Source organism: Squalius cephalus (assembly GCF_949319135.1).
Source record: "Squalius cephalus genome assembly, chromosome: 12".
In the NCBI taxonomy this organism is placed as follows: Eukaryota; Metazoa; Chordata; class Actinopteri; order Cypriniformes; family Leuciscidae; genus Squalius; species Squalius cephalus.
Genome location: NC_137133.1, coordinates 36,064,059 through 36,082,377, shown reverse-complemented (window position 1 = coordinate 36,082,377; position 18,319 = coordinate 36,064,059). Strand labels below are relative to the sequence as shown.

The 18,319-nt window shown below is 39.9% G+C and overlaps 1 protein-coding gene across 2 annotated transcripts; it reads right to left on the bottom strand.

The window, feature by feature from the left end:
* On the bottom strand, positions 1 to 14,955 carry LOC307168269 (TATA box-binding protein-associated factor RNA polymerase I subunit A-like). 2 transcript variants are annotated; one of them, XM_079888032.1, is made up of 11 exons: positions 14,811 to 14,955; positions 12,251 to 12,417; positions 11,332 to 11,445; positions 7,669 to 7,867; positions 2,473 to 2,588; positions 1,884 to 2,042; positions 1,735 to 1,801; positions 1,440 to 1,563; positions 639 to 793; positions 215 to 506; positions 1 to 181 (listed from the first exon to the last, which is right to left on the bottom strand). In XM_079888032.1, exons 1-11 carry the CDS (start codon positions 14,908 to 14,910, stop codon positions 103 to 105), a joined length of 1,572 nt encoding a protein of 523 aa, XP_079744158.1. In that variant the 5' UTR covers positions 14,911 to 14,955; the 3' UTR covers positions 1 to 102. The 2 variants fall into 2 exon arrangements, with proteins under 2 accessions (XP_079744158.1, XP_079744157.1); XM_079888031.1 differs by having other exon boundaries at positions 2 to 506.
* Between the last annotated feature and the right edge of the window lie 3,364 nt (positions 14,956 to 18,319).

The following is an 18,319-nucleotide window of genomic DNA, read 5'->3' as shown; positions in this document are numbered from 1 at the left end:
TTTACATGTTTATTATACAATTTATTTAGAATTCCTGGTCTTCTTTTTCATATTTTATTCCACATCTTCCTCTTCCGTCTCCATCAACTTTTCCTTCTCCTTCTACATCTTTTTCTTCTCCTTCATCTTTTTCTTCTTCTCCAACCTTTTCTTCTCCTTCATCTTTTTCTTCTTCTCCAACCTTTTCTTCTCCATCTTTTTCTTCTTCTCCAACCTTTTCTTCTCCTTCTCCATCTTTTTCTTCTCCTCCATCTTTTTCTTCTTCTCCAACCTTTTCTTCTCCATCTTTTTCTTCTTCTCCAACCTTTTCTTCTCCTTCTCCATCTTTTTCTTCTCCTCCTCCATCTTTTTCTTCTTCTCCAACCTTTTCTTCTCCTCCTCCATCTTTTTCTTCTCCTCCATCTTTTCCTTCCTCCTTTTCTTCAACATCTCCCTGAATGGGCATTCATCTGTTTTACTTTCAGCTATTCTCTTTAAGTTTGCAGTGTATCTTCTGTATTCTAAAACTGTGAACAGAAAACAAAATGTTCAAGAACTTATTAAATATGTCAGTCAAAAGACAAAACAGGTTTTAATTCATCATCATCATCATCATCATCATCATCATTTTATCTAGAAAAGGATAATCATGTACTTACAGCGTTCACCTAGAACCTTTAAAACGTCACTCTTAATCTGCAGAAGTTTGACGTTCTCCACCATGTCTTTCCTGGCGAAATGGATTCTGAAGTGAAAGGAGAACCACAGCGATCGCCTGGCCTCCCATTCCTTCAATACAATCTCCTTGCGCTTTCTAATTGAGTACAAATCAACATCAGAAGAAACATTAGAGAGGATGATGCTTTTTCACACGTTCATCTTTCAATAATGTGTAAATACTCTTCTGTATCTTTAATGCTGTGGGCCTAATTTTCTGCCAGAGGTCTTGGACATCTTGTTCAGATACATGGCATCATGGATTCCATCAAATACCAACAGACCCTGACAGCCTGTGCTAGAAATCTTATAACGGGCCATGTTTGGATCTTCCAACAGGACAGTGATCCAAAAACAAACATCAAAATCAAAACAAAAATGTGTCACTGAGCACAAAACCAAGCACCAATGGCCGTCCCAGTCCCTGACCTGAACCCTATAGAAAATGAGTGGGCTGAACTGAAGAGAAGCAGCGCCAACATGGATCTGGGAATCTGAAGGATCTGGAGAGATTCTGTATGGAGGAATGGTCTCTGATCTCTTGTCAGGTGTTCTCCAAACTCATCAGGCATTATAGGAGAAGACTCAGAGCTGTTATCTTGGAAAAGGAGGTTGCAAAAATTATTTAATAAAAACATTTATTTCATAATGTGATTTTCCCCCCATTTTTTCTTTTTCTTTCAACAATGCAATTTTGACTCAAATCGACTTATTTTTTTATAAGTATATTAACAGCAACTTACTTCCGTTTGAGTAACTTTATAATGTTCAGAAGACAGGACCAAGCCTTCATGTCACTTTTCCAACTGGAAAACTCCAGAAGGTCCATTGAAACGGTGAGAGCTTCTTCTAGATCGCTCATGAGACCTGGGAAAAAGCTCTTTACTTTATACATTTCAGTTACTGGTGGGTGATGAATCTAACAAAGAAACCCAACAGACTTACAGTGGAGGATGAACACGAGCAACCCAGAACATCTTTATAACCACACAGCAACATGCTAAAAACCAATCAGAAATGTCTAGTTTTCATACGTACTGGTGCCCAGCAGGAGAGAGCAGAGGTCCAGCATCAGCTCATGACTCGGGACTAAAGAACGCAGAACCTGAACAACAGAAACCAGAAAAACATAAATCATTATAATCAGGAATTTTATGTACATTCTGATTGGCAGAACCATTTCATACCCTTAATGCACCGATGAGTCTGTCATCTGGGGCATTGTGTCTCTTGAGGAACTGGTACAGGTACAGATGAGCATTGGGATTGATTGGGAATTCCTTGTTGTAAGCGTAATTCTCCAGAATCTGCAGAGCACCGTCCTCATCGTTGTAAAACTCCAGCATCTGCAGCGGATGATACATATGGACTCGTGCATTAGACTTGTGCATTATATTCTAAATCTTCTAAATAATATAATAGCTGTGTGTAACCAATAGACTGAAATGTAAGCCGTTAAACACTCACAAAATCTCATTTGTGCATGAAAAATAAATTAAAATACGACTTATTCAGTCCGTTGCGCACACAAATACCTCATTTGACCTCAGAAGACTTGGTATATATTAATAATTTTTTGATGCATTTTGACCTTTTTTGAAGCTTGTTTGCTTGTGCAAAGCTGTATGAAGATTCTTAAAAGAAATCTGTTTGTGTGTTCCACAGAGTTTTGAACATTTCAAGTTTGAGTAAATCACGACAGAATTGTCATTTTGATCTAAACAAACCCTTTAAACACAAAATCATTAAATTGCACAAGGTAAGATAGTGTCTCACATTAATGTAACTCAACACAAAAGGGTCCCAGACTCCAGGCTGACTGATGATGTCCTTCAGGGCCACAGAAGCATATCTGAAGTAGCTGTGCATCTCTTGGTTACGGCTCGCCTCATCTGATACCAGAAACATGGACAAGAATGCATTAAACTGATTAAAGAGTGTAAAGACCAGCAACTCTACCTAAGCGACTTCACCGAGCAAAGACACCGACAAAGCACTTGAGTACTATTTTCTTGTTGTTTGCTTTCTCTTCTACACAACTTTCTTCTGATCTTTCTGTTTGTGACCTCTCTTTCACTATGCGTTTTCAAATCCCTACTATTACTAACATACGCAAATCAAATGTCACACATAGGAGGCAGTCCAATCCTAACAACCTGCGTACCTTTCCGGTGTCTTCTAGTACTTTATTCTCTTTTCCTATTGGTCTCTGGAATTGCCAGTCCGCTGTAAACAAAGCTGATTTCATTACATCTATTTCTAGTCATGCAGGTCTCAGCCTACTGGCCCTGACTGAGACCTGGATCAGACCAGAGGACACTGGCACACCTGCTGCCCTCTCCACTAACTTCACTTTCTCACACACCCCTCGCCTGATCGGAAGGGGTGGAGGTACTGGTCTGCTCATCTCAAACGATTGGAAATTTGATCGTTTACCACCTCTGTGTGACAACAGCTCATTTGAATCGCATTCAATTACCATCACTAGTCCAATTAAAATCCATTTTGTAGTTGTTTATCGTCCCCCAGGTCAGCTTGGCAGTTTCTTGGAGGAGCTTGATGTGCTACTCTCATCCTTCCCTGAGGATGGTACTCCTCTCATAGTTCTTGGAGACTTCAACATCCACCTAGAAAAACCTCAGGCTGCTGATTTCCACACTCTGCTTGCCTCATTCGACCTCAGACGAGTATCTACTGCGGCTACTCACAAATCAGGTAACCCATTGGACCTTATTTACATGCGCTACTGCTCCACTGACCATACACTGGTCACTCCACTGCACACCTCAGATCACTTCGTCCTCACTCTCAACCTCAACCTCAACAAAGAACACAACACACACTCCTCCACAGGTCACCTTTCGGCGAAACCTAGGCTCACTCTCACCCTCTCGCCTATCCTCTCTGGTCTCATCCACACTTCCTCCACCTGATTAGCTCTCAACACTAGATACTAACAGTGCAACTGATACTCTTTTCTCCCCTTTAACATCTTCATCAACTTCTGCCCCCTTTCCTCCAGGCCCGCCCGCACCATACCCTCTGCCCCCTGGTTATCTGATGTTCTCCGCGAACATCGTTCTAAACTCAGGGGTGCAGAGAGGAAGTGGCGCAAATAGAAAGATCCTACTGACCTTGTTCTTTATCAATCCCTCCTCTCTTCCTTCTCTGCTAATATCTCTACAGCTAAAATGACTTACTATCACAACAAAATTAACAATTCTTCTGACTCTCGCATACTTTTCAAAACCTTCTCCTCTCTCCTCTTCCTCCTCCATCGACCCTAACTGCTGCCAATTTTGCCACATTCTTCATAAATAAAACCACCACCATCAGCGGCCAATTTACCAATCCACAAACTGACACACATTTTACCAGCTAACACACGCATTCTACCTTCCTTCTCTCTGCCTTCAGAGGCAGAAGTCTCCAAACTCCTGCTTTCCAATCGCCCTCCCACTGTTTGATCCTATTCCCACTAATCTACTTCAAGCCATTTCTTCCTCAGTTGTACCCGCACTCACGCACATCATCAACACCTCTCTTCACACTGGTACCTTTCCCACAGCATTTAAGCAGGCTCAGGTAACCCCACTGCTTAAGAAACCCACTCTAAATTCAGCACATCTGGAAAATTACAGACCGGTATCCCTTCTTCCATTCGTCACGAATACACTTGCAGATATCTTCCTTTCGTACACAGAACAACCTCCTGGACAACAATCAGTCTGGTTTCAAAAGCGGACACTCAACTGAGACTGCCCTGCTCTCAGTAATTGAAGATCTGAGACTGGCAAGAGCAGCTTCCAAATCCTCAATTCACAGTTAACCACCAGATCCTCCTGTCAATCCTAAAGATGAAGGGCATCTCGGGAACCACACTCCAATGGTTCAAGTCTTACCTCTCAGGTAGGTCCTTTAGGGCAGGGGTTCCCAACCTTTTTTGTGCCAGGGACCAGCATATTCATAAAAAAAAATTCCAGGGACCAGTTGTCAATTTTAAGATGCATCGTTTGGAACATATCACTGTGTAGAACAGTAACAGCCTATCATTTATTTGCATATAATGAACTAGGTGGCAACAAAGGCTACTTGTATGAATATACCAATCTTTTTAAACTTTCAGACCGGTTCACAAAATATTTCCCTTTACTGCCATACAATTAGGTCTACTTCAAAAGCAACTCACACAGCACTCACTCACTAGCAGGTGGCAGTAATGGCAAATTGTATGAAAATACCAGTCCATTTCACCTGTCAAATCTCTCCAGAACCACTAAAGACAATCACTTCAACAGCAACTTAGTGTTTTCACTCACCAGCAGGTGACAACAAAGGCTAATTGTATGAAAATAAGTGCCAGTTTCAACAATCAGACAGTTTCAGAATACAATAGCAAACACATAACTTAGTGATTTCAGCCAATCATTTTTAAAAGTATAAAATTAGAGATTAAACTTTAACCTTTAACAAAAAATACCAAATCAGACCAATGAGAACAAAACTATTTTAATGTGAGCATGAACTGCTTATTGATATTACTATATTTGTAGCTGTGCACAAGACCAGCTGTTCTTCCTGAGCATCCATAAAAAACATATGCATCCAAAACAATGCACAAAAATTCCAGGATACAATAAAACGAAATTTAAAAAGGTCTGCTTTACAAATATGAACGAAAACCAGCTTACAGTTTTTCACCACAAATAATACACAACGGATTTGGTGCCACGGAATCGCCTGTTGTCATAAATCCATACCTAATGTATGAGGTATCGTATTTATGAAGCGTGACTTTTTCTCTCTCGCTATTTTCGAGTTGGTCATCGCCTTTCCTTTTACCAGAACTGTCCGCAATGAAATTAGCCATTGAAAAAAATATCGCGGCCCGCTCATCTCTCCACTTCCCTGTCACTTCAGGTGCAGCGCGCTTTTTTGCAGTCAGTTCAGATATGACGCGTTGCTAAGCAATCGCAAGGCGCTCAAATAAACACATTTTAATCTATTTATTGTTTAGGTTTTGGATTAAATAACATGACGTCATAGCACTTAAAAAAGCATATAAAAAAGAAAATTATTATTATTATAAAAAAAGAAAAAAGAAAAAAAGAAACATTATTCTGGGAATATTTCAAGGCCCGGTACTAACGGGTCCACGGACCGGCACCGGTCCGGGGACCGGGGGTTGGGAATCACTGCTTTAGGGTGTCGTGGAGGAGAGAGGTGTCTAAGACCCAACATCTAGCTACTGGAGTGCCTCAGGGCTCAGCGCTTGGACCACTTCTCTTCTCCATCTACATGACATCACTAGGATCTGTGATTCAGAAACATGGCTTTTCCTATCACTGCTACGCTGATGACACACAACTCTACCTCTCATTCTAGCCTGATGATCTGACGGTAGCTGCTCGCATCTCAGCCTGTCTGACAGACATTTCTGGCTGGATGAAGGACCACCACCTTCAACTAAACCTTGCGAATACAGAGCTACTTGCGGTCCCGGCCAACCCAACACTTCATCACAACTTCTCCATTCAGCTAGGCTCGTCATCCATAACTCCATCAAGGTCAGCCAGGAACCATGGAGTTGAAATTGATGATCAATTGAACTTCACAGACCACATTGCTAGAACTGCCTGGTCCTGCAGATTTGCCTTGTACAACATTAGGAGGATCAGGCCCTTCCTATCAGAGCATGCGACACAACTCCTTGTCCAGACTGGACTACTGTAATGCTCTCCTGGCTGGACTTCCAGCTTGCTCTGTCAAACCTCTGCAACTGATCCAGAATGCTGCAGCAAGAGTGGTCTTTAACGAGCCGAAGAGACACATGTCACTCCTCTCTGCACTAAACTGCACTGGTTGCCAGTTGCCGCTCGCATACAATTCAAGTCACTGATGTTTGCCTACAGAACAACCACTAGCTCTGCTCCCTTTTACCTAAACTCATTACTTCACACTTATGTGCCATCCAGAACCTTGCGCTCTGCAAGTGAACGTCGTCTTGTGGTGCCATCTCAAAGAGGCACAAAATCTCTTTCTCGGACCTTTACCATGACTGTTCCCTGCTGGTGGAATGATCTGCCTAACTCAACCAGAGCGGCTGAGTTCATAGCCACTTTCAAGAAACGGCTGAAGACGCATCTTTTTCGGCAGCACTCGATACAGTAATACTAACACTTTCTCTTCTATTCTATTTATTAAAAAATATACATATATATATTTTACATGTACTGCATTGATTAAACTGAGAAGGGTCATAGCACTTGCATATTGTTGTCCTGCTGTTAGTTTAACTGCTTCTATTGTTCTCATTTGTAAGTCACTTTGGATAAAAGCGTCTGCTAAATGAATAAATGTGAAAGTGACAGTAAAGACATTTGTTGTAATACTGTTCTTTTGAACTTTCAATTCACCAAAAAATCCTGAAAAAAAAGGTTTCCACAAAAATATGAAGCAGCACAACAGTTTTAAACGATGATAATAATCAGAAACGTTTCTTGAGCAGCAAATCAGCATATTAAGAATGATTTCTGAAGAAATAAATTACACTTCAAAGAGGACCTATGATGCTTTTTAACAACTTTCTTTAGTGTGTAATGTTGCTGTTTGAGCACAAAGTCCCTCCAGAGGGAGTTTCTGCTACGCTCGTTCATCCCAGAATGCTCTTTTTTATTTACTGGTTCGAGAATATGTGAAATCAGCAATAGCTCTAAGGTTATAGAGTTCAAATATTGTTTTAATGAAGTTTCGAACCTTATACATAGCCTAAATGCACAGTAAACATCAAAGTTAAGAACGAGAAAGGAAAAGAAATTGGCAGATTCATTTTGTGATATACTCACAGCAAAGTTTTTTTGCGTTTTTTGCTTATGGATAAAAAGTTGTTTGAAATACCCTCACAGTGCTATACTGTTAACGAACATTCTGAAGTCTACTTAATTGTTCAACATAACTCAAATATCTTCCTACCGGATCCAGCTGTAGAAGACTTCTTCTCACACCAGTTCAAGTAATCTAGGAAACCGCTGTACGCACGGATGAGCTTTTTGGTGTCACCCTGAGCAATCGAGAAGTTGCCATATCTCCAGCTCTCTCCGACGGACAGCTGCCGCTTGGCTTCTTCCATCTGCCCGTTCAGTAGGAGATGAAAGCAATGCTCCAAACAGATCTACAACATTCAAACAGTGGTGGAAAGAGCACTGAAAAAACATACTCTAGTAAAAATACCAAAAGTATAATGTGTAAGGAAAATTGCGCATTAAATAGGGAAGTATATCCGGGGAAACCTTTACAAGGAAACACACACACACAAAAACAAATGCATGTCTGTTTGTAGTCTCGGCGAAGCTGTTTTATCAGCAGCATCCACAACAACAACCAAAATGTTGAACTTGAAAAATGTTTTTGCGCAAGTGCAATTGCTAAATGAAGGCGGATTGTATGAAATGGATCAATCAAAAAACGCTGTTTATTAACGAGCTGTAGTCATGCACTGTAATCGCGTGCTCATTAGGGGTGTGCCGGTTTCAGAATTGGTGATGACGGTTATGACGGGAGTCAAATGTGACGGTTCGTAACATAACCGTTGTCGTCGAGGGGGGGGGGGGGGGGGTTGCGACGTTCGTGACGTTCGTCTGTTATAGGACAGCTTAGTTTGAATAAAATTAATATTTGTGTAGTGTTCAATGTTGTTATCAATAGAGATACGCGGATGGGGTATTAGTTCATCCACAACCGCATCACAAAACTCATCAGTAATGCTAATGTATGAGGCATAGGCCTACGCTGAGTTTCATTCATTTACGATGAGATGCGCTCTAGTTCAACTTCACAATGCAATGCAAGTGAACGCGGCGCATCGGAGCCTCAATGTCACGGTTATATTGTAACATAACCGCCGTCCAGGGGGGGTTGCGACGTTCGTCTCTTATAGGACAACTTATTTTGGATCATCCGCAACCGCATCACAAAACTCATCATCCGCACCAACGTTTTTTGACCAGATTTCAAAGCCGCACCCGCCCGCCATCCGCTGATTGTTTTGCGGTCTATGGACGATGCAACGCTCTGCTGATGCGGGCCGCAAGAAAGCCCTTGTCTGTTCTAGAAAGGATGCAGCAAAGATATTTAATGCTAATGAGGCATAGGCCTACGCTGAGTTTCATTCATTTACGATGAGATGCGCTCTAGTTCAACTTCACAATGCAATGCAAGTGAACGAGGCGCATCAGAGCCTCAATGTCACGGTTATTATATTGTACTCCTATATTTGCTTTTTATTTATTAAATACATGCAATTGGTTGATGAAACATTTATTAAAATTAAGATACAATTTGTACAAAACGAAATTCGCTTTAAAGAAATGCTTTCTACAAAGCAAAACTTAATGAAGTGGTAAAAATCATGTCTGATGATTTACAAAACAAAAATTCATTAAGTGGTAAAAACCATGTCTCCCGATTGCAAATGTTCATTGCTAATGTTTATTATTGCAAATGTTTTTCATTTGTTTAATAAATCTCATAATGATGGCACATCACTATATCATAGCTTTTATTTCTATCTCAAATGATTGGCGGTCGGTCAAGGGGTACTTGGCAAAGAATCAAATACAGTTGGAAACAACGTAGACCATTTATAACACAGACTGTTAACAATTGTTTTTAATTAGTATTTAAACATTCTCTATGATAAAAAATGTTTGTAAAAAATATTTTAATAACACGGTTTTGGTGGTTATAGAGTTGTAATGACGGTGTTCAACTATAACCGTCGGTCTCACGGTTATATGCTAACCGTCACACCCCTGCTCATACTAAACTGCTCAAGACTCAACGGACTCAACGAGTCAGGCCCTGTAGATAGGCCTATATAAAGATCATCAAGTAAGCAGAAATGTGAATGTACCTTAGCATATTAGAGGAAGACGCTGATCTCTCGATTGAATTGATGCTTTAAAGGGGCTCTAGGTAACTTTTTAACCTTAACTGAACAGCTTCGGAGTCAGTGGAATGGTTATATTACTTATTTCGGGTTGAATGGTGGTGGTTTCGCACCCCCCTGGTGCCCGAGAGCGGAAAAAACTCACTTGCAACTTTGGGACGCGGGTCGTGTTCCAGGAAGTATCGCGTGATATCAGGTCTCGCGATGTAACGAATTGCTTGACGGCACTGCACACGTAATTACACGCCCCCATTCAAGCACCAGCTAGCTAAGCAAAGGGCAACGATAGATTTAGTTATGGCTGAGCCTGTAAAAAGAAGCAGAAAGCTAGGAAATCTTTGTCGGAGGACCAATGAAAGAGGAAACGGGAGACTGACCGAGCAATAAGTCAGACTCGAGTAAAGTTAAACATCGGACCGGCTTTTTCAGAATGGTGAGAACTGAGAGAAACAGAAGCCTGCAAAACGGATGCTGACCTGGCCTTATTGCTGTTGCACTTGTAAGTATCTTTGGAATAAACTGTGTTTAATATTTAAATTTCAAGTAATTGCGACCTCAGGATGTTTGCTATTGTCCATAAAGTTTTTTTATTATGATCGCTGTCTGTTACGGGCTTACTAGTAACGTTACGCTAGATACTATAACTTTGATGTTAGGCATTGTCATTAGCAAACACGTTTGATTTCTGTAGTTGTGTGGCCGTTCCTCTGTCGGTTTTATTTGTGTAACTTACACTTTTATTTTATGCCACTAAGTCAACGCGTCTGATAATAGGCAATAAACATGTTGCACATATCATGATCGAGCTAGAAAAAACGTTCGGATGTTTTCTTAGACAAGCAAAGGTAAACCATCATTCTACCAGATGAACTTATAGACCTTGCTAATATAACTTTAGACAAATATTAGCCTCCGATATATATATATATTATGCTCATGCCCACTCTCCCAAAAACAAACAAACACGAAAGCAGTAGTTCGCCTCGTTCATATCGTTCGTTCCCGGTAAAAATACTAGTATGCATGACAACACAATAAAAAAAAAAAAAATAAAAAAAAAAATCGCCATCAGTTGGAAAGAAAATATTGCTTTACTTGCCTCGGTAGACATAACTGGCTTTGAAATAGCCAGTTCCTCTGCTCAGCTGGGTTGACAGCTGATCAGCTGGGTTGCTCGTGGCGAGGGGGGTGGGGTGACAACAGTTCGTTTTTACGACAGAGTGTATGAAAGCATTTACTACCAGACACTAGGGGGAGCTTCGTAGAGAAAAAACACTCAAGAGTTGCCTGGTGCCCCTTTAAGAATGCACTTCCACAGCAGCCACGAGTTACAGCAGATAGGCTAGCGGTTAAAGTTTTCTATGCAGAATTTGATTTGACGACAGTCACAAGACCGATTGCTCAATCCAATCAAGTTGATTGCAAAATGGAAGGAAGATAGCAGAGTAAAAGTACCGATACATCACTTAAAATGTACTCAAGTAAAAGTAAAATTACACAATTTTTAAACTACAAATTTTTAAAAGTACAATTTAAAAAAAAAAAACCCAGACTTAAATTACAGTAACTTAGGTATTTGTAATTCGTTACTTCACACCCCTCACATGACATACTGATTAAAATGCATGCCTTGAACGCAGTGTAAATGTTGTAAAGGGGAGGTTTGGGCTTCTTAATGCAATGCATACCTTCGTGAAGTTTTTGACTCCATTGTTTTTCAACTGTTCATATACAGCGTTGAAATCTTCAGCGGTGGCGTTAGGGAGATGATGCAGAATTTCTGTGCCTATTCTCCATGTGATCTGATGGACAGAATTATGCAGTCAGCAGAGAAACACATCATCCGTACAGTAGCAAACACAAAACAGGAGGATCCCACAGGAAAATACAAACAAATAAATAAGTCAGGCCGAAGATGATTTGATGGTTTTATGATAAGAAAAATGCATGGCCTGAAAAAGCAAGTACGCATCCAATTCCTTTATACTTACAAAACAATGTTAATCCTTATACAGTGCATTTAACTAATATTGAACAAGACGTGGTAACAACCCTCTTGTCTTGACTTTGCAAGCACATAATATGGATGGATATTCAATGTCAAATCGTCCAAATTTCGAAAACTTCCCTGGCTCAAATTTTCAATATAAAAAAAATCGATTTTTTGTGTAAATATTTTTTCTGAAGAAAGACAATCATAAATTTGTAGAGAGGGTCAAAATGACAATTTTCACATGAGATTTGGAGCCAAATTACAGGGAGGTAAAAATGACTTTAGAAAGATGGCAGCATCATTACTTTATTTATACACAGAGATTAATGGTAGGTCTATTTAAATCTGTTTACTTTTACAATCTTTGTTGCATTATATGCGGACGGCGATTTAATGAATTGGTTAAATCTGTTTGTTGCTTAGAAGCAACTTTAAGTGACAGGCTACGGATGCAATGAACAGTGTCACAATAGAGATAACGTTAACGCATATGCTATGTTTCTTCAATGCAAGAAAAGTGAATCAAACATTTTAATACTGATTTCATAATTCGTAAAAAAAAATCTCTTAGCCGCTTATAAGTCGACTTGACAGAGTTTAAAGGGCTGTTGTACCTCAGAAGCTGTTGGATGCACTTTAATGCAATTCCTGGCCTCCAGTGCCTGAATGTAAGAGTTGTAATAAACCGCAGCCTCCTGCCAGTTATGAAGCAGCATCGCATCTCTGATCCGCTTCAGACACTTTCTGTTCGACTTGAGGAAGTAGATCTCTGTGGGAATTCCTAAACATGAAAATAAATGTAGTATTGAAATGACTTCATGTTAGGATAAATATGTTTGCATCTCCTTTTCTGTCTATCTAATCATTTCTTATACACCATGTTTAGTTACACACTCATAAGTAATGTTAGTTCAATTCAAATTCAATACAGCAAAAATTTATTTCGTTCATCACAGATAATTTTCCATAGTCACGAAAAAAATATATACATAATAAGCGAAAACGGTGTAGGCTGAAGCCAATGCTTATTATGCCTACTCTTAATACATAATTATCTAATGAGCGTCATTTTCCTCTCTGGATTTGATTCATACAAAATAAACAAACAGTTACATAAGACAATTTCCTAAATGTACATACATGATTACAAAGGTCCACATATCAGATATTACAATAGCTTACATATGAAAATTATTCCTATTGAGTTTTATAATTATTTATCACTTTGTTTTTAAACATTTTCTTGAATTTACAGAGTGAAGTACATAATAGTTATCCATAAGAAGAAACGTTGCATATGGTATATGTTGTTTGTCTCTCTATGGACTCTTTGAGCGAAGCTCTCCTTTCCTTTCTATATTGAGTTGCTATTTGCTATATATGGCAAGCCGTTTTAGCATTTAAAACTATGTTTTGACTATCCATAACATAACATCTGGATGCATTCATATGGTAAAAGGTCTCCAGCATGTATGTATTAAGAGCTTTGATTTCAACAGAATCATATTCAATAGAATCATAAGTGGTGTTCAATAAAGATTGAGAACCGCAAACTCCTCGTCTGAATTTATTAATTAAATATTTTGAAAAGACAAGAGTAAAGAACAATGGAATTGTACACCAAATACATGAAAAACAGTACAAATAAATGTGTGATGGACAAGAATAATGCTTCTGAATCAAGGCAGACCCAATTAGAAAAGGTGAAGGCTGATTTTGAAAAGATAAGGATTTATAAAATGTAGGCTATAAATTAATAAATGTTTAAATGGCATTAACATGTACTGATGACATTAGTACATTACGTTGTGTATGGATTGTGCTTTCTGTGTTGATGCAGGTTTACTCTTGTCATACGGTAATAATAACTCACAAGGTGGGAGTGTTGAATTGTATTATAGCAAGAGATACGTGATGACGATATTTTGCTGTGTTCAGTGATGAGCGCCAGTGCATTGAAACGTTATTTTAAAATTATAGCAAATGTTACAACAGATATGAGGCCACTACAAATGCTTACTGATTTTAAATGTGTTCGTTCAGGAATAAAGGCTAACACGATTTAATCCACAGCATGCACATCTCAACATCATTCTTCTTTAAGATAAAGAATTGGACAAAAAACTTCTTGAGTCTTCTCTGCATATTATTTGTCACTTTTACACGTGCCCAAGATACTTTTTATTTTCATACTTTTGAATTACTATTGTATAAAGCAGATTTAAATGACCCAAAGACGCAGGACCTTTATTATACAATTCCTAGACAAAATGGTGGAAGACAACAGTTTCCAATGTAGGATTGGTTAATAAAATGTTTAAGGTGGGGCTTAGCAAAGGTGTATTTGCATCAGGATTTGCATGTACATTTACGATATCTGAAAATGAGTTTTGACTAGTCAGAAAGTTAATTCAAGATATCTACATTGAAGTTTTTCCTAGTCACAAACCTAAATGCAGATATCTCCAAAGAACGATCTTCCTAATCAAAAATCAGATTTAGACATCCATAATTAAATTGCAGATATCTTTAAATGAGATTTGACTAGGAATAATTCCAATTCAAGATATCACTTATAAGTTTTGCCAAGTCAAAAATCCAATTCAAAATATCTACAATTGTAATTTGGATAGGCCTACAGGATATAACATTAGATATCTTCAATTTGACTATCACTAGTCAAAAACCAGTCAGAGATATCTTGAGTTATAATTTTTACTCGTAATAATTCAGTTAGAGATATCTCTAATTTAATTATCACTAGTAAAATTGTAATTCGAGATATCGCTAATTAGGATTATGCCTAGTACACAATCAATTATAGATATCTTTATTTACAATTTCTACAAGTCAAAACTCATTTGAAGATATCTGGAAATATTTCCCAATGGAAGAATATGACTAGTCAAAAAATAGCATTGTAGATATTAATTCCAATTACGACGAGTCAAAATTGGAATTAAGATATCTTGAATTTGAATTTTGACCAGTCAAAACTAAATTACGACTAGTACAGCCAGGGGTATTTAATGCCAAAACGGCTTGCCATACATTGTCGGTCCCGAGTTGTGGTGTTCTGCTCTGCAGTGAAAATTGACTTCGTTTTGATATCCAATTTTATCTAACACTTAACAACATAAACAACAAGTTAATATGATATTATCGGAACATTACCTTTGTCGTCCGTCCACTCTTGGAGGTTAACGGGCGATTTAAGCAGTTCCCGATGTGTCCTTTCATCCACTGGAAAATCATCGGCCTCTACATCATCCATGGCTCGCTGCTTTACGAAGACTTGCTTTCCTCTTGAGAGAATTATGTGAATAAAATAAAACTAACTTCTTCATCTTTGAGATTTTATTGGCTTTTGACAAACAACAAAATGGAGTTTTACCGCCACCGACTGGTATGGAGTGTGGATCAAAATGACATATTTATATCCTCTCCCACAAATGAGTCATTCTAAAATACTGAAAAATAAAACTTTAACATTCATTTCCCGAGTTATTTTGTAAAATATCTCCTAGTATAAATTGCTTTTTTTTTTTTTTTCTAGATTCTGCATTAGAATCCTTCTTTCAGGATCGTATTTCTGACAGTAGGCCTATAGCATATGTTCCACAGTTTCTTCTTGCCCACAAAATTCACACCTTCGTATCATGTTTACCCTTTTTTTTTTAAGTGTACTGTTTAGTCTTGTATGTCCATATCTCATCCTTGATATCATTATCTCTATCTATCAATTTATCTGTTGTTGGTTTTGGGTTCTCATAACGTTCCCAAACATGTTTTTTTTTTTTTTTTTGCACAACGTTTGTTTTTGGCTAGCCAGGAAACTTTTCGTTACGGAAATAACAGTTTTTTTTTTTCAGGTTTGCAGAACGTTTTTTAACACATTCTCCCGCATCCCTAGCCTGGTAATACCAAACTCTGCTACTTTGCTTCGTAGACAGAGTATGGCATGGCATAATTGAAAAGCGTTTTTTTTCTCGCGGGGGTCGCTATCTCAGACTGAGTACAGAAGCGAACTGAAATTGAGCGGAAGTACGAAGTCTGACGTAGTCAGGCTACCGCATCCCATAAGCGGCATTGAAAACGGATGAATGGACAACAATCAGTCATATGGAGGATTAAAGACTATACGGAATATACATTAAACACGAGCCTACAACATTAAAAAATGAATAACAATTATGTGACTAACTATAGCATAACATATGATAACATTCGTTTCTTACCACTGAAATAGCGGGACGTGCTTCTATTTTGGTCATTAAACAAAAACGTCTCCGTTAACTTCATGTTCTCTTCAATTAGACGTGTCAAGTCTCTCTGAAATTACACTATTTACTCTCGTATATTAATTATCTGCAATTATTATATAAAGAGGTTGAGAAACTATACTGTCAGTCAGTCAGTCAGTCAACAAAACAAAACGACGGTTAATTTTTAAATTCCACGAGCGCGCGGATTTCTGTGGAAGTCAGTAAATGCGCGTGCAGAAAAAGTTACAAATCCACGTATTTATGATCTGACTAATTTTCATATACACTTAACCCTGTCTTAATATTTTTAACTATAAAATTGAATATATTTGAAAATGATAATGCGTTTTGACTAATTTATTCCAGGTTTTAATAAACTGTTTTACTAAACTGTTTACTAAATCTCTGGATTTGAAGGAGAATGAAAAGTCTCTGGGTTCTACATTGAAAAACAACAGGTACGATATGAAGCCTCCACAGAATTCAGTATTTCAGCATCATTTACTTGATTCAAGTCCCAGGAGAGTCTAGCCTACTTGAAAATCAAAAACTAAAATTACACAGTAAAATGTGACATTTGCAGTAAAAAAAAAAAATTAATCATGTAATTTTGGTGACTGCAACCATATATATTGTCAAACACAGAAGCAGACGGACAGGTTTAAGTGAATACAGTGTTTATTAAAAGCAGAGTGGTGGTGGAACAACGGGAACAGGACGATGGTGACTTGAAGACTGATGATGGCGTTGACTGAAGTGGATCTCTGTGCAGGTGAAGAGTGAACACAAAGACGGACAAACAGGATTTGGATGACAGACAGGAGACGGGAAACAGGACGAGATGAACAGGAGACTGGATACTGGACGAGACGATCTCTGGTGAGCAGGTTGGTAAGGAATCTGACAATAGCAGTGTATACTGCGACGAGACCAGACAATGGAAGATGGAAGAGGACAGAGGTTCAGTGAAGGGTTTCAGTAGGGAGACATGAAATGAAGGTGAAATACGGTAGTGAGGTGGAAGGTTGAGCTTATAGGTGACCTCATTGACCTGCCTCTGCACTGTGAAGGGACCTATGTGGTGGGGACTCAGCTTAGGGCAGGGCAGGCGAAGACGGATGTCGCTGGTGGAGAGCCAAACCCTTTGTCCCGGCTGGTATCGGGTGGCTTCAGCTCTACGGACATCCGCTTGGAGTTGGTGTCTTCACACTGCCCACTGGAGATGCACGTGCACTGAGTCCCATACCCTCACGCTCTCTTCGAACCAGTGATTGACAACTGGAACCTCCGAAAGTTCTCTGGACCAGGGAAAGAGATGAGGTTGGTAGCCGAGGATACATTGGAACGGAGTAAGCCCAGTGGTGGATTGGCGCAGGGAATTCTGGGAATGCTCCGCCCAGGGGAGGTAGCGGCTCCAGCTGTCTTGGTGCTGGTGGAGGTATGACTGCAGGTATCTCCCGATACCCTGGATTTTGCGCTCAGTCTGGCCGTTGGTTTGCGGATGGTAACCTGAGGATAGACTCACAGAGACACCGAGGAGTTTGAAGAAGGCCTTCCGCACCCGGGAGATGAACTGGGGACCTCTGTCCGATACGATGTCTTCTGGTAGACCATAATGACGGAACACTTGTTGGAATAGGAGTTCTGCAGCTTCGAATGTGGTGGGAAGGCCCTTGATAGGGATGAGTTTACAGGCCCTGGAGAATCGGTCAACAACGACAAATACACAGGTGTGATGATTGGATGGAGGAAGGTCCGTCATGAAGTCAATGCCAAGGTGGGACCAGGGACGTCTGGGTATCAGCAGAGGTACCAACTTTTCCTCGGGTAGCTTCCTTGGCGTGTTGGTGATGGCACAGACTGAGTACCCTCTGACATATCGGGAGATATCCTGGACCATGTCGGGCCACCAGTAGTGATCCTGTAGAAGCGAGAGGGTTCGCTGGCTGCCTGGATGTCCAGAGCCCGGAGAGGTATGTAAGAGTCCATGAGAGACATGCGGAGGCATGCGGAGTCCATGAGAGACAGACGGCAGGTGGATGGTACATACAACCTCAGGACCTCCCGGTGGAGCAGGTTCGGTGCGGGTGGCTTGGAGGATTTGATAGTCGAGGGACCATTGGATCGGAATGACTACCATGGCTGGAGGGAGAACTTGTTCTGGAGGACAGGTTTCAGGTTCAGGATGATATAGACGGGACAAGGCTTCCGCCTTGCAATTCTTGGTGCCGGATCGGTATGTCACGGTGAAATTGAACCGTGCGAAGAATAGCGCCCAACGGGCTAGTCGTGGGTTGAGCTGCTTGGCCTCTCGGAGATACTCTAGGTTACGGTGATGAGCTCCCACCAGCCAGTGTCTCCATTCCTCTAAGGCGAGCAGCTCACGATTTCCGATGTCATAGTTCTGCTCCGCCGGGG